Consider the following 21,938-nt stretch of genomic DNA (forward strand, 5'->3'; position numbering starts at 1 on the left):
CCCTGAAACTGGACTCTCGATAATTCTACACTCCAGGAAACTCGACAAGCCTGACATTTTTTGACTTTGAAAAAAGAAACAAAACATAAACACGCGCAGTATTTTTGTAAAAAGTTAATTTAATTTACAGTAATAATCATGGTTATAGACTAATACAGAGCAGTGAATATATAGCTCTGAAAAGACTGATGATATATTTAAATAAATCCTAAACTATCATTAAAAGAATAAAACATAAAATATTGCTGTTGCACAATAATAGCACTTTGATTAATAAGTGAAATAACTAATTTAAGCTTACTTTGAATAAGGCTCAGAGTTCATTAAATAAAAACAGTATCTCAAAGTTAATGCTTCAACAAAGTTAATTCATTATGCCTAATACTTTCAGTCAAAAAGTATGTAAATAGCAGGTTTTAATTGGGTCTTACACCCTAAAAATATTTAAGTATTTGAAAATGTCTAATACAGTACTATAGTAATACAGTACTAAACTAGTACTAATATTTTGAAACTGAAAATTTAACATTATGTATATATTTAATTCTCTATTTCATAAAGATTTTTAATATTTCTCTAAATGCCATTATTAGGGCTAGAGTGTCTTTAGAAAGGTGCAAATGTCAACCATCTGACTGGATTACCGAATATGAAGTAGCCTATGACTGGTCGGATATCCAGTTCATCCAAAACATCTTACTGGGCATGAACCGCCAAGTTGTTCAATTGCTTCTGTCCCATTGTTGATCGGAGATATGACTTCAGACCTCTAAGGGCACTACATGACCATTCTGCTGTTGCTGTTGTGATTGGAACTACTTGGATACGGTGCGGGGTAGCCACGTGGTCTGAGGCTCCTTGCCACTGTTCGCGCAGCTCCCCCTATGGGAGGTTCGAGTCCTCCCTCGGGTGTGTGCGTGCGGGCGTGTCATCCTTAGCTTAAGTTAGTTTAAGTTAGATTAAGTAGTGTGTAAGCCTAGGGACCGATGACCTCAGCAGTTTGGTCCCATAGGAACTTGCCACAAATTTCCAAATTTTACTTGGAGAAGCTTAATGCACTTCACTACTTCACATAACGTTTCTCCAACTGCAGGCTCTTGTGTAATGTACTTTCTTACTTCACGCATGTTATTTAAGACCAGTTTTTTTTTTTTTTTTTTTTTTTTTTTTTTTTTTTTTTTAACAATATCGACTAACATATTCAAGAGTAAGCACAGTCTCTCAATGTCTAGATCATTTTTTAAAAACTCAGTTGATTTTTCCAAATTTGTTTCACCTCTGTTTACTAAAAGCAAGCACTCTTGTTCAACTGCAATGACCTGTGTGAGTCCAGTACAAGCAAACTACTCAGTAACGCAAGATTACACCATTTCACAAACTTAAATGTAAATAGCTTTGTAGTATTCCTTTGGGGTTTTGAAAGTGTGCGGTGAGCTGGCTTCATTGTTTTCATACTTCTTTGGTATACTTCAACTCCAAGGAACTGAAGGATCAACAACTTGTGAAGGTTTTTCTTTTAAACACAATTCCCAAAAGTGTTCAAAACTATCACGCCTTCCATTCAATATACAAATCAAGTCCTCATATATTTTTTTCCTGATCAGCAACACTTAGATGAGGGCATTGAATATTTTTTGACATCCTCTACTTGCTTCATTGCATGGCAATAAATATGTAAAAAAATAAGTCTTGAATTGTAACTTCGACTCAAGGTAGCCTCCACATTTGTAACATGCCTCTGTTTTGTCCTCTGCAGAAAATGTTTCAAAAAGTCTCTAGAAATTCTTCAGAATTTTTCAATATTCTCAAGATACTAGAGGCTCGCTCAATCCAATGAGTCAGGCAAAGGGGTCATACACCAGTTTGGTCATTGGTACTCTCTCAGCGTATGCTTCTGAAAAGTCGCATCGTTTTGTTGGATTCCCTTACGGTGTTTATTAAGTCCTTGGCTGAAGCCATAATAACCTTCATAGATGTAAGATGGTAGAGACTGTCTACAACTGCAGAGTTTAAACTGTAAGTAGTGCAGTGCACATAACGTGTTTTTGGTTGTTTGTCCAAAACAAACTTTTTTAGTCCTCTGAACTTACCTTTCATATTCGAGGCACCATCATAGCACTGTCCCCTTAAGTTATCCATTGACAAATCAAGACGAGCAAAAACATCTTTTAAAATACTGAACAGAGTTTGTTATTCAGTGTTGGGGGGGGGGGGGTCCTCATAAGCCAATAAAGTTTTAGTTGATGATTAAGGAATCAACAGAATGAATACAAAATGATACTTTTTCATGAATTGAAGAATCACTTGTTTTGTCAACTATAACAAATAAATGTTCAGTCTTCTTGCTTGAAGCCAATACCTTTCTCAACACAGACTTTCCTAGTAGATCAATGATCTCATTTTGAACATCGTGGGACATCCACTTATACCCCGAACGCCCTAACCAATCTTTAAACTCGGGTATGTCATTCTTTGGGAGTTCCAACAATTGAACAAATTTGAGTTTACATCTTTGTGCCCTCTAATTGTTAGTCCTTCTCGGCATATAAATTGCACGGTAGTAAAAATTGTCTTCAGAGCTAAACGGGCTTTCTTCATATCACTAACTGTTCATTCAATTGGGAGGCCACACTTCGGTTAGTGATCGAATTTAGTTTCAGAACACCTTTATGTGTAAATGTATTTTCATGAAGACTGAATTTTTCCAAAGCCTTCTCCAGTTAGAAAACCCTAAGTAAACGCCCTTTTTTTTTTTTTTTACGAAAATTGTAATAGATTTTTAGCATCTGTCTCTTTGCAAGTTTTGCAAAAAGCTTTTTCGGTAGATGCTTCATATTCTAGCCACGTATATTTGATCAACCAAAACTTCTGAAGTGATATTTCCTTATCGGATTGTCCAGGTTTCGGCTGTGAACGGTTCTCACCTGGATACGACGAAGCAATTGACGACAATAATTGTTGGAGGTTGACTTGCAGTATCATCAACTTCCAAGCATGCCTTTTTGGTGACAAATTTATCCATTGCAAACTTAATTCACAATACACTAAGAGACTAAAGTAAACCAAATAAAATTTAGTCATATAAAATAGTCCACTAGACACTGAAGTCTAAACACTAAACACGTCTGCAGCATGCACTGAACAAAACTATCCACATTGAATGATGAGACAGCAGGGTGGGCTTTATATAGCAGTGTCGTTGTATTGTCTCAAAGGGTCAAGGCGACGCGAGGCGGAGGGTTCCAGGCACTTCTGCTCCAGTCCTTTTGATGTCTCCGTGGCCGCAACACAGGCTCGCCAACACCATACTTTACCCGAAGGTTTGCACACCGGTATAAATTCCAAGTGTGCCCGCAGCGCCATAACACTATCATGATTCATACCACTCATTCTCAATTAACTTCCTTATTATCGTAATAATTATTTGTTTTAACTCATTACTGAGTATATTTTAAAAGCTAGCTACCATCACCCAAGGAAAATAAAAGGTCCCAACATAATTTTGTTATTTTACAAAGCATAATATAACTAATAATTTTCTTGAATTATTGGGGGGGAGGGGGGGGGGCGGCTCCGCTCCCCCAAATGAATTTTTGAGGGGCTCGGGCCCCCTCAGGTCCCATGGAGTCTGTGCCTGTGAACATCAGTGCCTGCGGTAGCTTTGATGTAGGCAGTCTGTTGGCTCTGGTCACCAGATCGATTTACTTGCTGAGAGTCTTATTAATTAAACTCAGTGCTGGTTCCCAAGCCCTGCTAAGATTATAGCCCTAAGCTTGGTTGATAGGATCCCTGGTGCAAATTTCTAGGGCCCCTCCAATAATGCTGTCCCAGTGTTTGGAAGCCAGTGCCAAGATCCTCATGTGTTTGTTCTCCATCACATGATTCTTGGACAAACCGTGCTCTGCAAACACTGGCCTGTTGGGACACATCAGTTGAGTGTGCCTCAGGCATTCTCAGCAATGATCTTTGACAGTGCGCACTCTGTCCAATATATATCTTTCCATATTGACACGGGATCTGGTGTACGTTGGCTTTCCACAAATTGTACCTTTGATGCTTTCCAGTAACGTTCGTGTTTTATTGGGTGGACAAAAGACAGTATTTACTTGGTGTTTCTTCAATATGCATTGGATTTTTTCTGATAATGTGCCAGTGTATAGTATGAAGGCACTGGCTGCCTCTCCTTCCGTGACTTCTTCCATCTCCACAGGCTATACTGTTGTGGTGGGGCAGTGAGCACACCTAATCTGCCATTCTGGATATCTTTTTTTAATACAGTTCTGAGGTGTTCCTGCTGTTGGGGCACACACACTACTCCTGAAATGGTGTGCACCCTGTATACTAGTGTTTTTCACAGCCCATTCCTCTTCAGAGGGTGCTGGCAGCTGTCTGCATGTAAATACAGGCCAGTGCGCACTTTTTTTCCATACACATTGTGGCCCAGGTTGCTATCGGCTATTCTCTTTACCATTAAATCCAGGAAAGGATCTTTCTTCTGCTTCCCTCTCCGCAGAGAATTTGATGTTGCGACATATGGTGTTCAAATCGTAAGGAAGTCTAGTTTGTTCATCCCATAGTGAGAGATAGAAAAACACTTGGGCTTCCATTTGGGTGATAAGAGGGCTTCCTCCTCAAAGTACTCCAAATACAAATTGGTGACCACAAGTGAGAGTGGGCTGCCCATTGCGACTCCACCTGTTTGTTCACGGTATTCTCCATTAAACAGAAAATACATGGAAGTCAGGACATGCCCGAAATGGTCTCTAGTCTGCTCATCAAATTTCTGACCTGTAAGCTCTAATGACTCTTAGACATCATTATGAAATGATGTCAAAAGTCACCAGTATATCAGTCTTTCATCCTGAACTTATCAAGGCATTTTACCCAATCCATAGAATTGCAGATATGATGTCTGTATTTACCCACATGAGGGCTTAGTATTTCCGTCAGGTATTTTGCCAGCAAGTATGCAGGTGTGGTAATGTTGCCGACAATGGAGCAAAACGGTACCCAATCTTTATGGTCTTAAGGGAGTCATAAAATCTTGATAGTGCTTGTCCTTGAGGTAACAGTCTCTTCTTGACCCCTCTGGTGAATTCGCATCCGTAAGAAGAGCCCTAGTCTTGATCTCCACCTTCTTTGCGGGGTCATTGATCTTCCTGTAGGAGTCATCATGTAACAAGCTCTGCATCTTTTCAATGTAGTCCTCATGGAAAAGACCAACAGTAGTGTTGCCTTTACAAGTAGGGAAGACAACAATCTCAGGCACTCTCAGGTCCCAAATAGCCGCCTTCTCTCAGCCAGTAATGTTTGACTTCATAGGCTTAGTTCTTGTCTGAGCATAACAAGTTTCATGACTTACTTCTTCAGCTGCATCAGGCAGAAGTCACACTGCAGCCTCTTCAACTGTGCTGACTGTCTGCAACCAGAGTTAACTTAGGGGTAAGAGCACTGTTAAGCCCTTCTCATGAACTGAAACCGCATAGTTATTCAACTCCATGCCAATCACACCGATCAAAGTGTCTCTAGTGATGCCTAGTCAGATGTGAGAATTTTGATGTTTGAAGTCTTGTGGCCTTTTTTTATGGGTGGAATTGGTTGCCACCGAGGTAATACCTCTGTCATTATACCATTCATATTGCATATATGGTAACATCCCCACACTGCTGATGTCTCACATGGACAAAGTGATGTCACACTGAGTCACTGTGCAGTTGTTGAGTAGTGAGCTGACTGGCTAATGTGCAGTAGTGTAGTGAGCTGACCAGCCGCTGCACTGGAATGTGAAGCTGCACTGTAATCACACTGGTTGCCCGCTGCCCTGATGCCACTGAATGTTGCTGCTGCACTCTGCTTTAAAATCCGCACGTGAAATTCTTCCATATTGCTGATGTAATGCCTCTTGACCAATGCGCCAAAAGGTTTTACTCTAGCACATGAATATATCTTGCTGTTAACCTTGTTGCTATGGTCAACTAGTTTCCTTTATCCAATTCCTTGTAAAAATTCAAAATTCTTTAGTTTTCACCAAATAAAAATTACTTCTTAAACATTTTAATTACTTTGGATGACACATTAACATGTCCTCACCTGTATCTTCATGTTTACTTAGGTTGCTCTGGGCCATCACATTTTCTTGTGTTTACTGAAAATTCTTATTTCTGCAAGAGTTTTCTTCTTTAGCACCTCTTATTCATGTCTTGCCACTTTGGGTGCCAAAACTTAGTGTTACATGGTTGGTTTTGAATTTTATCCCACATATGACCTGTCAGCCTGATGCACGTCTATCAACTTTTCCTCATATCTAATTTCTGGTTGCTGTTTTCAAAGTTAATTCCTTTCATAGTCCTGCTAAGCAGTGCCACAGAACTTACCATTAGACATCATCTTGCTGCAATGCATGGGTACTGGAAGAGAGTTCCAATCTGCCCAAGCTACTAAGTGACGTAAACACCTTAGTGGTATCTCTGTTGTATTTTAAGCCCCATGTTTTCTGTATATAGCTTCAATTACAGTGATGGATGAACAGATCTCTTACTTCACAGATCATGACAGATTATTATACACATGTCTTGCTTTGAAATTAATGAGTGAGTGAGTGAGTGAGTGAGTGTGTGTGTGTGTGTGTGTGTGTGTGTGTGTGTGTGTGTGTGTGAGAGAGAGAGAGAGAGAGAGAGAGAGAGAGAGAGAGAGAGAGAGAAAATTGTTTATGACTATTTTTGCATTCTTGTGCACATCTTTCTCCTTGATTTCCAAAGCACTGCCAAGCCCCAACGTCTAAAGAACAAGTGCTCTGCCACAGCAGGTGGAGAGGTTTAGTTGCCATCACACCTTGCCACTGTCCGGAGCTGCAGTGACTTACACTTTATCTGCGCACATATCAAACTAGAGTATGTACAGTGGAATGTTCTGGATTTAACTACCTTAACTACATTTTCACTTATCATAAACACTTGTTGTTGGCCTAAGAGGATAAACGTGGAACATGTTATTCCTAAGAATCCCATGTTACACCACAGCATCAATGGAATATTCCATACCAAAGTTCTATAACAAATATGAAGATTAATACTGTCCTGACATCAAAGAAAGCACGTATTTTTCTGCATCATCACATGTTTTTGAGGTGACAATATTTTATTCAAACTGCCAAAACCAGATAATTGCCCAACATGTGATTCAAATTAAGTTGAACTGAACATTGGAAAAACAACCTGTAAAAGTTAAGAGAAGTAAATATATTGAAGAAATTATATTCCAGAAAAGCCCAGGTAGCACAGCAGGCAGTTTTTGATAAAGATACACATGTAATAGCTTTTGAATTACGACAGGCAACCCCCCCCCCCCCTTCACCTTGTTATCTTGTTACAGGGCCAATATTCTATTAGAGGAAATTGTGAACATATAACATCAGCATTCATTGTCAGAGCATTTTTTGTTTGGGATGAAATAGTAGCATCAAGGGGTTCAGAGGAAGTAGCTCCAGGCACAACAAAAATTTGAACACTGTTTAGGTTTGGATGCTGCCTATTGCAAAAGGAAGATTTTTGACTGAAAATCATTACCCATTCTAGACAGTGTGTGTTGCCAAGTGATTGAGACTTTGGTGCGGCAGAGAAATATGTTCACCAACAAGTAGTAATGTGCTCCCCTTAAAGACTAAGTGAACATCTAAGTATAGCCAAGAGAGACCGCTTCGCACCAATGTTATGTCATCAGAAGGTTTGATATGCTTCAGTGATATGAGATCTGTTTAATCAGAAGAATGGCACATAGTGTTACTGAGAAATGCTACATGCCTCATCCTCACTGCAGATCTGTCAGGGATCTTGTTAGTACCAAACTCATTTCATTTCATGGAGAAGATTGGCAGAAAATCAAATTAAACAGAGAAGATTATCCTCCAACCTTATATGGTACCAGTCATTGAACGAATCCTGGTTCATTTCCAAATGGACCAAAGAAAAACAAGACTTCAGTTCTGCACTGAAGTCGATATCTCTCATTTCTCACAACTTCTACAGAACCATAAAAACTGAGGTAACATCTACAACTGAGCAGCAGTGTGAAGATGCTTCTGCTGACAGGACATGACTATCAGTAGTGTTTTGCTAGTTACAGGAAAACAATGCACGCCACAAAAGATGTTCGCCACTGATAGGAAAATAAACATTTCTACACTATTAATACAAAGTTTGTATTTTAGCTCTTTATTTTCGTGCTTCAGTCTTTGAACAGTGAATATTACAGTAATATCAATAACATTTGTATGATTTTTTAAATTTTTTCAACTGAGTATCCATTCATAGGTAATGTGTGTTACCATTATATCTCTCACACCCTTCAATTACAGCACATGCAGTGGCAATTAAGCAGTCATTGTTCCTGCATTCCGTATGTACAGAATTAACTGTACAGTACATTCTACCATTGTTTTCTCTTCCCATTTCATGTGTTATGTTTTGAGACATTTATTTTTTCTTTTTCAGTTATTACCTTTTGTGGACCTGGTTTCTACTTCTGCACTGCCCATCTCTCTTCTTCATTTACTGCTAAGCTGCTGTTAATGACTCAATTTTTTCAATTATGTTACCATTTCATTGCTAATTTTCAGTTTCATACTTGGGCTGTGATATTTTATGACTATTTAGTTCCTGGATGATCTTGTTCCCCTAGTCACCTCCTCTTTGTTTGATGAAAGAACACTTGGTTCTGTGTGTGTGTGTGTGTGTGTGTGTGTGTGTGTGTGTGTGTGTGTGTGTGTGTGTGTGTGAGAGAGAGAGAGAGAGAGAGAGAGAGAGAGAGAGAGAGAGAGAATTATTATCTAGATTTACTGAAAATATGTAGTGCAATGAAAGTCTCTTCAGATCCACTATATTTATGGCAACAACACATGAATGAAAAATACAGAGATTTCACTGATCAAAAATAGATTTAGTTATTCCATCATGTTGCAAGTGAAAACTGCATTTGCATTAATTTATGGGATGCAAATTTTTGACATGCTGTCCAATGTGTATGGAAACTTTATTATTATTATTGGTTATTTTTAATACATAAAAAGGAATAAAAATACAGTAGAGCTCAAGCAAGTGAATTATTTGCCTTACATAACCATAGAGCATTTTAAACATTGTCACTTGTAGAGTACAATCTATTGTGTTCAACACTTTTTTTCACTGAACATTTGAATTTAAGAATGACCTTATTTTAAGGTTTCTTTTTATTATCTTTTGAAGGAATGCCATGAAAGGCACTGAACTGTATTGGGAGAAAATACACAAACTCTTCCTACATCTATAATATTCAAGCAATTGCTTAGCAAATTTAGATTTTAGGTACTAAATGTTCATGTGGTAAATATAGTTTATCAAAAATTCTTTGTAATTTAGCTAATAAAAATCTGGTACAGAGAGATTTATAAAAATGGCAAAAGTGATAACCATCCTTAAATGTACACATGGAAGTTCAGATAACTGTTTTACAAATCATTGCAGCATATGTATACTAAAAAACACAGTTTAAACAGTTCATGATACAAGTGCCAAAAGTGCTTTCTTGTAATCTCCTGATGTATCACCCTGGAAAAAGAATGCAACTGTAAGTTCAAGAAGGTGTGCAAGTGAATAACAAATGAACAATTCTAGCAATATTCAAACACTAACTAGTGAAATTACTACCAATTGATTTTGCATTCTATTATGACTATGACAGTAGTGGTATCTAAAAACTAAGCTACTTACTGAGATAAAGCTCTCCAATGTTTTTCCATAGCGCTCCTGAAATGACTGCTTAATATCGGCCATATCCACTTCACATCGTGTGGCTGTAATCCTTATTAACGTTCTGTCTTTTGTACCAAGTCCAGCCATAGCATCGTGGAGCCTTTCAGCAAAGAATCCCGCTTTGTTTCGCACTGATTTCACTGTAGGTGCAGAAAAGACCAAATTAGTAACAATTTATACCACGTAAGCATGTGCACACAAAAAAGCAGAGACCCTTTGATTTTACATCACTGAACTATGTGTATAATATCTACTACTACTTTTAAAATAATAAATATACTACAATATAAATCTATTCACCCTAGCTTATCAAAAGCTAAACAAAATAATCTAAAACTGGAAATCTGAAATCGAACTACTGTATTACAACACAATTACACGGTGATGGTAGATAATCTTCATTGTCTAGTATTACACTACCAGTGTACTGTGTTCTTTCTATGGGTCCTGTGAAACTGTTACGATGTGTGTTCCAATTGATTGGCCTACAGCAACTCTAATTTAACATCTGATAAGCCTCATATCAACATTTTCACTTCGGTCATGAAATTTTTAGGAGACTTGAGTGGTCCAAGGGCAAATAAAAAATAAAAAAATAAAAAAATAAAAAAATAAAAAATAAAAATAAAATAATAAAATAATAAAAATAAAAAACATAAAAATAAAAAATGGAGAGGAGCACTTACAGAACTTGTGAAAGGATTTCAAGTATTCACCATATTCTTCAAAAAGCAACAAGACAAGAAGGTACGCACCAGAATTGACGGTAGAGAAGAGGAAATCTCAAGTGGTTTACATTGTGATACGACAAAAGTTGCAGAAACAAACATGTGAATGTAAGGAACACTAAAATTAAATTCACAGAAAACTAAAAACCTAGTAATAGAAAATAATTAAGAAGTTCACACATCAAAAACACTTTTTATCTTAGGAAGTGTGAAAAACAGCACAGTGGAATCATTTGCACTTGCTTCATTCTGTTCCTTTACATAAAGTATATGGTTTGAATCTGAATGCTTCTGCATAGCTATTTGCCACCAAAGCAGTATCAATCCTATTCCAGTGATATCTAGTGTGTTCACTCTTTTAGAGTAAATTCATGTCAAAGAGAGAGCTGCAGAGTAATATGATTACAGTTGAAACAAACATAAGGAAATTGAAAGGTATATTAAATTTCAGCAGACTTCTTGTGCAGGGCCTATATCAGAACATCAAATGGAAAGCACTGAAAGTGAATGGATTCATCTTTATGACTGCAAACTAATATACTACTGTAGAACCAATAAAAAGGAAGTGGGAAGGGGGGTTACATATGGAGAGAAAAATAATAATGGAGTTTACACCCTTCAGGTTATTGCAAATTGTATGTAACACCTCAGAGGACAGTACGAATACTGGAGCAGAAAAAATAACAAGTCTGTACTGCTGACAGTTTACAAATCATTGGCAGAAAATATATTAACATTCATAATGCAACTAGAAACAGTTTTTAATAATGTTATGCAAGCTTAACTGGAAGATTTTTGTTTTTAGAGACTTTAATCTTGATTTACTGTCAGTTTTGACCAGGGCATAGAGGAGTTCATGTCCACCTTTAGAATATTTTCCACAGTTGAATTCTCTCTCAGGCATGAAGGACACGGTCCATCAGGTATTGTCAGTTTGTTTATAGAACCAACAACCTGTTGTGATTGAGCTCTAAAAACAATTGCAGATTCATCTGCACCTGATAGTCAAATGTTAACGAGATTTACTTGTTGCGACCTCCTTGGCAGATTTGTTGCAAATACACTTTTGGAGTGCTGCTGCTTTTGCAGGATCCTCACTAGATAGGATTAACCGAGTACATCAAGAAAGTCCAAAGACGTCAAGCATGTTCGGTATTATCAAGAAATAGAGGAGGGTATACTGCAGACATGATACAGGATTTGGGGTGGACATCATAAAAACACACGTTTCTTGTTGCAGCAGCATCATCTTATAAAATATCAATCACCAACTTTCTCCTCTGAATGAGATTTTCACAATAAAATAAGGGCAATCAGAGCTTGTACAGATAGGTATAAGTGTTCATTTTTTCTGTACACTGTTCAAGAGTGGAATAAGAGAGACTTATATACTGAAGGTCGTTCAATGAACCCTCTGCGAGGCACTTAAGCGTGATTTGTAGAGTATCCATGTTTATGTAGATCAGTTTTCTGCTGGATAACAGAGAGGGTTTATGTGCCCTAGGAGAATAGGGAATTCCGGAAGAAGCACAGGAATTTTTTCATCCAGGAGAAAATTGGGAAAAACTTGGGAAATTTTTCGATCACCAGGAATTTTTCATTGTTTTACTTTTCAGTTAAATTTTTGTAATTTTGAGTGTTAAGAACTTTTACTCTAGTAAAGAATTTTTCAATATCCTGTTACTGCAGAATAATACTGCAGCATTAAAACAAGTAAGAGAAAAAACCAAAATAAAACAGAAGTTGCAAAGGAAATGTGTCATTAAAACAACAAAACACAGTGCATACACTATGCAATGCTTCATAACAACAAACTGCTTCTGATGAGCATGACATCACAACTATTTACATTATGTTTGTTTGAGCTGTTGCCAGCGGGTTCATGCACATGGGCAGCTGAGTCAATATCAGAAGCACCTACTCCCTCTTCTTGCTACTTGATGTGGGGCTGTTAGCGGTTTCAGCTGTAGCACCGAACTGCAGATGCTACCTGGAAAAATTTTTCTTATACACCCAAGCTTCTCCACATGACCCATGTTTACATTTCGCGATTTTGCTGTTGTTTGTTTGTTTGTTTGTTTAGAGCCTTCCAGTCAAATGAAAATAAAACTGATTTCTGTGGCCAGGAGCTATGAAGTGAATTAAAATACACTGACATAATTGTGGAAGGCTAAAATATGTTATTTACAGTTTTATGATTTTATTTTATTTCCACATTTCTGGCAGTCAAGTAAAAATTGCCTTGCAGAACAATGAAGTTATTTCAGTCTGTTTGCTACAGAAATTTGGCCTTTATTAATCTTTTCTCCAGAGGCAGTCACAATTTATTTGAAACCATGTGTTTCATTCCCCACTAATGGCTAGTTTCAACTGTTCACTGAATTTCAGGTGCACGTTTTCATCTTCTGGCACACATGGCCAATGTGGGGTTGTTTCACCTTTTTGAAATCTTATTAATGGAAAAATTTTAGGTAAATGTGAATAATTTTATTTTGCCGTTTTATTTACCTCTGTTTACCTTTTTCCTTCAAACTTAACTTTTTTAAAAAATAGATTGTAAGAAAACAAACTTACAAAATTTTCCCTTAATTTTTTTACTTTGTATTAAAATTTTAGGACTGAATTACTGTAATTATGCAGATTTACTGTAATGATTTACCTCCATTTACCTTTTTCATTTTCTCTTAATTTTATACGAATTTTATAATAAAATTTAATTTTTATATGAAAAAAGTGAGCTAAAAATTAAAATTTGGGACAGTAGAAGGAAATTGTAGGTACATGCTAACTTTTTAAAAGTAAGCTCTATGAATCTGGACATACAACTCTGCATTTTAAGCCAAATTATGCATTTTAGTATACTTTATGAAATTCGGATGCTCTTTCAGTATCCTTAAATGCCCTATTTCTTTTATAACGTAATGTAAGATCTCTTGATAGTATATACATACAAATACATGGGCTTCCTGCATTACCATAGCTGCGCAAGTGCAGTAACACCTGTTTTCTGGTGCTCTCTGGCAATATGTACTTCTAACAGCTCGCTGGAAAATATTGTGAATGGTGGTTTGAAAAGAGTTACTTTCAAAGTAAGTTTTGTTTTATGCAAGATGAATTATGTTACGTTTGTGAACATGTGATCAATTTCTTAAATCACAGAGCATTTGACTATCATTTAAAACTTAACACTTTGAGGACCAGCCACTTGGAAGAACTTTGTGGCCAGAAGACTAGACATTTGAGTCATCATTTTGAAAAAAAAACTTTTCCTATGTGTGTGTTCACACTACTTAACAGTGCTTTTGATATTGGCTGATTACACCACATGTTCTATGCTCTAAACAACTGCAGTCAACGGCTGGCTAGATCATGTGACATGAGCTGTGATTGGGTTACAAAACCCATCACAATCTCTGTTTCAGTGCTTCAAAACTAACAAGCCGTGTTTGGTGGAAATCGACTTCATACTTTCATAATACGAAGGTATGCAATGTATTGTAATACAAAAATATACAGCATACATTGTAACAAAACAAGCTGTATTGGGTCATGTGGTGTACCCAATACAGCAGGTTTTGTAGTATGTGATACAAGCTAAAACAGATGTGGGTAGTGTATAAGGACACTTGGTGAATAAAATCACTTAGTGCAACAGTGTGAAATAGTTGTAACGAAAACATTAAACTGTGTCACACACCTTAATATTTATGTATCTTTGCAAGTCAGGACAACATTCTTACAGAAATCACCAACTAAAAATTTGTAATTATACTCTTTAATTAATGTTTCTGGAACAGTCTATAGAGAAATTTAGTGCAATGTTCACATATTACGAAAACTAGGGACGAGTCAAACTGGAGACATAACCTGATTCAAAGAGACAATTTGTATCGTAAATAATGTTAGAAGAATGATCCATTAATGTTTTTGCAACATGATTTAAAGATTTTGTGAGTGCGTAATTATTCCACATTTTAGCCTTCAAATGTTGTGAAAAGCCATTTTGGACTTTTAATTGTAATTTTGGTGTTGTAGAAATAGTACCAGCTCAGAAATGTTTCATAAAATTGCATAATTACATAAAGATATTCAAGAATGTCCTGGACTGAATAATGAAAACTTAATTGTTAAATGTATGTATGTTTCAAGATTGAACTTGTAAAAGATCGTTAATTTTGCAAATTTGCATCATCATTGTACTCATTTTAATTTCTACTAAAACCCTGAATGTCAGTTTTTGCTGGATTAACTTATTAAAATTGTAACATCAAACGTGAAATAACGTAATAATGTCAAAGAATGCAACTGTTAAAAGATGTATAAATACACCTTGTCCAAAGCCTTGGTGCAGAGTGCAGCTGGAGTACTGTCTGGTGAGTTCTGGTTCCTGTAAAGTTGTGACAAGAATTGTCAACAGATTAATTGGTGTACGTCTGGTACTGAGTGAAGTTATTACCTCCAAAAATGTAAAACATGGTATGATCAACTGTACTATGTTTGTTAGATTTGGTGAATGGAGCTGGTATGAGAAGTTATGTTAGATTTGACATTGGAGCTGGGCTTCTGGACACTGTTACATTGTAATGTGTTGCTGCACATTAAAGATCTTTTCAAAGTGCTTTTTTTGGGGAGGGAGATTTTGTTTCGTGAAGTGCCAAGAAAATACGCCAGTGTATAAACCCTAAACCAATGTAAAGATTGGTATGTTTTACAGTTTCGAGGATGTCCCACAATATTTCATCACAACAAATGTTGAAGATCAGATGGTGGTAGTTGCTGGAATCACTGCCACAAAATGCAATTGGTGATACTTGCAGAGCAGTGAGAAAAAATTACTGGGGCCACAAACACAAATTACTCATGCATGGAGAAGCACTTACAGTTGGAGGAAAGCAGCATTTACAGTGCTCCCTTTCAGGAGCCAAAGAGAAGCCTTCTGGACATGAGCAGAGGGCAATGAAAGTGCTGCTGGATGCTGAATGGAAGGCTCTGCAAGACTTGAGATCAGACAAGGACTTTGTCACTATTACCTGTCAATAAGGGGAAGACCACCTTTCTGATATCAAGAACTGAGTAACAGTGAAATTGATTCATTATTCAACAACCTTGCTGGGAGAGGATCCGATTGACAAGGTTCAGAGAAAACCTCAATAGGACTTCTGTTCCAACTATCAAGGGCCTGCCCCAACATGCTGCAGTTCCTTCAAGACTGATATGGCATAGTGAAGATTCACAAGGATAGGTTCCCTGTTTGTCCCCATTGTGATCAACATTGGAGCACCAATCTGTTTTTGTCTTAATATATTAACCTTCTATTGGTGCTTCTAATGTTGTTGTTGTTGTTGTTGTTGTCGTCATCTTCGTCGTCAGTCCTCAGAATGGTCTGATGCAGCTCTCCATGCTATTCTATTCTGTGCAAGCTTCTTCATCTCCCAGTACTTACTGCAACCTACATCCCTATGAATCTGCTTAGTGTATTCATCTCTTGGTCTCCCTCTATTATTTTTACCCTCCACACTGCCCTCCAATGCTAAATTTGTGATCCCTTGATGCCTCAGGACATGTCCTACCAACCGATCCCTTCTTCTAGTCAAGTTGTGCCACAAACTTCTGTTCTCCCCAATCCTATTCAATACCTCCTCATTAGTTACGTGATCTACACACCTAATCTTCAACATTCTTCTGTAGCACCACATTTCGAAAGCTTCTATCCTCTTCTTGTCCAAACTATTTATCGGCCATTTATCCTTCTAATACGCAAATGCAACTATCTTATTCGTAATTCTGAGGATTTCATGGGTTACCTAAAGGTCCGTAACTACAACAGCCATATTTTTGGTTAACTTTGCAGTTGTATCCTTTTTTATGAATGTGCCTCTACAGAGCTAATTAGAGCTATTAACAAGCAGTTTGAGAAATATATTGTGGCACTGTTTAAATACATGCTTACCTCTATATTTCTCACTTAACAACCATTATTTTGAACATGTGAACAGTTGCCATGGGAAGTCCTCCTCTCCTATGGTGGCCAACTATTTTATGGAAGACTGAGGAAAAGGCACTGTGGTCAGCTGAAACTTTCCTGCTTCTGGCAATTTGTTGACAACAAACCTGCGGTGTGGCCCCAGGAATATAAACACTAATCTCACTTCTCCAGCATTTGAGCTTGCTCCGCTCAAACACTCCTTTCACCATGGAAGTGAAAGAAGACGGCAGCTTATGAATTCTGGATTTCATGGTTGGGAGAGTAGAGATTCTTATGATGACAATGCCATAAAACAAAATGTCAGGCAAATTAAAAATGAAATGTGAGTGACAAAAATGAAATTATGATAAGCATAAATGATTAGTATTATACTTTGATTTACAGCAGTGCTGTGACATTTCCCTGTTTTTACACAAATGTAGCAGTTGTTCTACTGGGTAAGATGGGGTCAAAGATTGTGAGGGTATTAGCTCCACAAACAAACTTAAGAAATATGAGGAAAAGTATCTAGTATGCAAAAAATTTAGCCTTCATTGTGATAATGTGTCTGATGTGTTATGTTATTAAGAAATTTGCTGGAAGAAAAACTGAAGTACTGAAAAATATACAAACAAAATATTGTGTACTGTATCAGTATCATTTAGTGAAAATTTGTGAGAAGAATGGTTATCTTCCCATTGCTGCTACGAGAAGTGTGTCATCAAAACAGTAATGTGCAATAATGGTGAAACAGTTTATCATTTTAAGTGTGCAAATGTCGCTCCTAAATGAAAGATATGGTCATGTTTGAACTGCTGTAAAGACAAAATGCACTGAAAGGTAAATAGTTCTGACTGTCAAGACAAAATTCTGACATTTTTATTAAAGAGGTAAGTGCATTAAAGTTCAAGAACCAAGAACCTGTACAACAAAAACAGTAGTGAAAACCTCCAATGTGTAGTGATAGGCTACTACATAACACTACTTGTGGAAAGAATGACATCACTATGAATAAGCAACGTCGAAAATGCCAAAAAACTGCAAGAAGTGACACTGCGTCCATTGTGTAAACATTTTATTTTTGATGTGGAGAAATTAGATTCCACTTTGAAAGGAAAGGAGGAAACCAAAAGGTAATGGATCTGCAATGGACATAGTCCCACAATAAGAAGCGGAGGTATGCCTGTGTTGCAACTGAATGGATCTGAAGCCAAGCTCATGAAACCTAAAGATGTTCAGTTTAGTGAAAATGTTGAAAAAATTATAACTGCAAATGGCACTGATTCACTTAGATCACCTAATAAGAACAGACATAATTCTTGCAATGCCGGCATCTGCCATGAAATATCTAGGCATAACTATCCAGTGCAACCATAAGTGGAAAGATCACATAAAAACGGATAGTGGGAAAAGCAGATGCCAGACACAGATTCATCGGAAGAATCTTAAGGAAATGTAACTCATCCATGAAAGAAGTGGCTTATAAGGCACTTGTTTGCTCGATTCTTGAGTATTGTTCATGTATCTGGGATCCCTATCAGGTAGGACTGATAGAGGAGAGAGAGAGAAGATCCAACAAAGAGCGGCACATTTTGTCATGGGATCATTTAACTGATGAGAGAGCTTATGTATATGCTAAACAAACTCCACTGGCACATGTTACAGAAGAGTCACTGTGCATCACAGAGATTTACTATTCAAGTTTTGGGACAGCACTTTTCAGGAGGAGTCAAACAACATATTACTTTGCCTCACATGCATCTCGCGTATTGACCACGAGGAGAAAATTCAAGAAATTAGAACCAATACAGAGGCTTACCGACAATCTTTCTTCACACGCACTATTCACAAGTGGAACAGGGTTGGAGGGATCAGACAGTGGTACCAAAAGTACCCTCCACCACACACCATTAGGTGGCTTGGGAGTATGATGTAGATGTAATAGTACTAAAAATACCTCAGCATTATGACTCAATAGAATAATCATGTGTGCACACTGAAATAACTAAAGCTAATGGGTATTTAGAATCAATCTGCAAACAATTTAAAAGTTTAGCACTGGTTGATGTTAAGGATTGTATTACTTTAAATCATCCATCTGTGAACAACTGCAATTGTCTGAGTTTTCCATACAAGACGTAGTTAGAAATTAGTTAGTAAAGACTTTGTTGATCCAAAAAATAGTGTGGTGTGTAATGAACTAGTCTGCTTTAGCAAGTCAGGCAACATGTCCCAAATCTCAGAAACAGATCAGGGAAATGTATAAGCCTGAGATATACTTGTCTTTGTCAAGCAAAGAACACCAGAACATAGTAAAATTAACAAAGTGGACCCAGTATAAACACTTTACCTCCCTACAGCAAAAACAAGCTAATTTTGTTACACACAAATTTGTAGTTCTTAAAAGCAACATTAGTGAATTCCAGTTCTGACCAGACAAAATTAATTGCAGCATTCTGTGTGAATGAACACTGGATTAAAAGTACAGTAGCACACTTTTTTACCATTTGATTGCTCATGGGCAAGAAGTTACTGCAGACCAAGCATTGCTCCAGATGAATTGTCCATCTATATCTAGATCAGGCTAAGATCAGTGTCCAATGATTCAACGTTGAATGAAATTTAGCTTAATGGGAAGCTCACATGGGCAAGTACTAGAATTTTTTTTCATCTCAAGAGTCTAAAAAGTACAGTAAAAAATAATGTTAGTATACTGCATCAGAATATCAGGGCATTAAAAAAATTAGATGACCTTGTCTGTCTAAAAGATTTAGAAATTGGGAGAAATTGAGGGCGGAACAGACATAGTATGCCTGTCTCAACATTATACAGTCACATATATGGAAAAGGTAAATGGAGGATCTAAGCTTTCAGCAAATTTAAGTAGACACACTATGGAGAGACAAATTGCCATACATACTAAAATGTACCCTATTGTGTAAAATTTACAACTAAAGAAATTTGTTTAGAGCAACATATAGAAGAATGTGCATGTGAGCTGAAACTAAATAACTGTACTTCTATAATTTTAGCTCTGTAGGTCCCCACTGGGAAATTTTCAGCTAATTCTGATTCTTTTTTGTGCAAATTATTGTTTGTGGGGATTTCAATGTAGATTCTCTGAAACAGTCCAATAGAAAGCTTGACCCTGAAGTATTACTTTGTTCTTTCAATTTGACGTCAGTTTTTTTTTCTTTCTACTTGGATGATACAGGAAAGCAGCACACTGAAAGATAACAGCACTTTGAAAGATAATATTTTTATAGACCAAGATAAATCCAACAGAACAAAAAATTTTCATGTTAAGAATGGTCTGTCTCATCATGACCCAAAGCTAGTTATAATATGTGACATGGCACCATTCAGTTATGCAAAACAGTTCTCCAAAATAGCAATTTCAATTATGCTTTAACATTTGTAAATTTTAGGGAAAGCTTGCAACAGTTAGAATGGGATAAGGTGTACAGGGAACCTGATGATAATTTAAAATTTAACCTATTCCACGATACCTTTGCGAGTATATTTGAGAACAGTTTCCGTAAGTGAAATATAATTGTACGAAACAATCTCAAAACCCATGGCTTACTAAAGGGATAAAAACAACTTGCAAACAGAAAAGGGAAATGTATCATAGCTAGAAGACGAATGATCTAGAAACAAACATTAAGAAATGTTATTAAAAAGTTAGATTAGCACCTCTGATAATAAAATTAAAATAATCTGGAATAATGTCAAAAGGGAAACAGGGCAGCCAAGAGCACAGGAAGACTGTGCTATCAAACTTAACGAAAAGTTTTTTAAGTGAAAATCAGAAGTAGAAGATATTTTTAATAACCATTTTTAAGTGTTTTACAGAAAATAGGATCCAGCTAGTCATTAGGAAATGCAAGGCTGCATGTGAAAGAGGCAATATATATGCAATTTAGTAACACTGAAATTAAACCCCTTCTCCTACTGAAATTAGGAAAATAAATTCACTCACAAGTAAAAGCTTGCATGGAATTTATGGTACAAACTTGTTTCCAACAGATAAGTAGGATTCTGAGTCACGTATGTAATAGCTCACTGAAAAAGGGCATTTTTCAAGGCAGACCAAAATATGCTATTGTGAAACCATTGTGAAAGAAAGGGGTCAGATCTAACAATGGTTATGAAAGAAACTGGTGTCCTGTATAACATTTATGGAAAGCTTTGGATTCTTTGTCACATGAGACTATTGCAAAGAAACTAGACTACTATGGTTTGTAGATTTAGTTAAATCTTACCTAAGCAACAGGCAACAATTAGTGCACGACAACAAGTACATGTCAAAACTAAGGAAAATTAAGAGAGAACTCCCCTAGGCTCTGTCCTTGGGCCACCCCCTTTTTACTATATACGTTAATCACTTCTCAAACCGTACGCTGTGCAAAAATGTTCTATATGCTGATATGAATATGATTTCATCTGGTGAGAATATGCAGGTAGTTTTAGACAAAAAAGGAACTATTTGGAAAAGTAGTCAACGGCATAAAGTTAACCAGCTATGTATAAATGAAATGAATACAGAGGAACTATATTTTAATCAAAATGCTCAAGAACAAGAAAGTTTCAATAGACCAAAGACTCTAGGAGTAAGAACACAAAATATTTAACTGGTAAATGTGCACTTATGATTTTTCTGCTATATAAACTGAGGTTTCCTATCAATAAAAAAATTGCTGATTCTCTGTTACCATGCATTCTTTTAGTGTGTTTCAGCAAGGGGCACTGTCATGGGGAAATTCTCTATGTAAAAACTGTGTTTTCAGATGGCACAAAAAAGCCATCAGGTGTATTCAAGGATTGGGTCCTCGAGAAGCCTGTAAAAAAAAAAACTATATCATAACAATTCCAAGCATTTATACAAGCCCCTCCATATCCACATGCACATCCAGCGACACTTGTGGGCTGAGGACGACACAGTGGCTGGTAAGTACCATTGGGCCTACATATAAAATATAAAGAAATTTGTGCCAAGAACAAATGTACATATGCACTGTACCACAAACAACTACATGCTAAACATAACTTATTCGAGCCTGTCGCTGATACCTAATAGCCACAATCACCTAAATCTAAAGATGGACAATGAACTGCCACAATCGGTAAAAATCTTTACTGCATGTAAATTTATGGTAGTTTTAGAAGTATGGTTTAAAAAATATGGCATATTATTCAGAGGAAGAATACTTTCAAAGTAACTAAGGACATATATAATTGGGAGACATCCTCCTTAATAGTAAGTAAGAGTATCTTAGGTGTGTAATCACAATAAACTATCATTTACATAGAACTTAGACATACCATGCACATAATGTTACACTGGAAGAAAATGTATTCACATTTCTGTAATTAATATGTAGATATGTAATGGAAGAGATGATGTATTTAGTTAGACATGATTGTGTATATTGTAAAATGTAAATTTTGTAATGAGAA

General features: G+C 36.7%; 1 protein-coding gene across 5 annotated transcripts in view; it reads right to left on the bottom strand.

The window, feature by feature from the left end:
- Positions 1–9,348: 9,348 nt before the first annotated feature.
- The window catches only part of LOC126249524 (annexin B9-like), a 151,316-nt gene continuing 138,726 nt past the window's right edge, over positions 9,349–21,938 (bottom strand). For all 5 annotated transcript variants that reach the window (XM_049951204.1, XM_049951196.1, XM_049951211.1 and 2 more), the window contains 2 exons: positions 9,744–9,925; positions 9,349–9,581 (listed from right to left, as the gene is read on the bottom strand). In XM_049951204.1, coding sequence (XP_049807161.1) covers positions 9,531–9,581; positions 9,744–9,925 — 233 coding nt within the window. In that variant the 3' untranslated portion in view covers positions 9,349–9,530. The remainder of the gene's footprint in view (positions 9,582–9,743; positions 9,926–21,938) is intronic.

Source organism: Schistocerca nitens, chromosome 1 (assembly GCF_023898315.1).
Source record: "Schistocerca nitens isolate TAMUIC-IGC-003100 chromosome 1, iqSchNite1.1, whole genome shotgun sequence".
In the NCBI taxonomy this organism is placed as follows: domain Eukaryota; kingdom Metazoa; phylum Arthropoda; class Insecta; order Orthoptera; family Acrididae; genus Schistocerca; species Schistocerca nitens.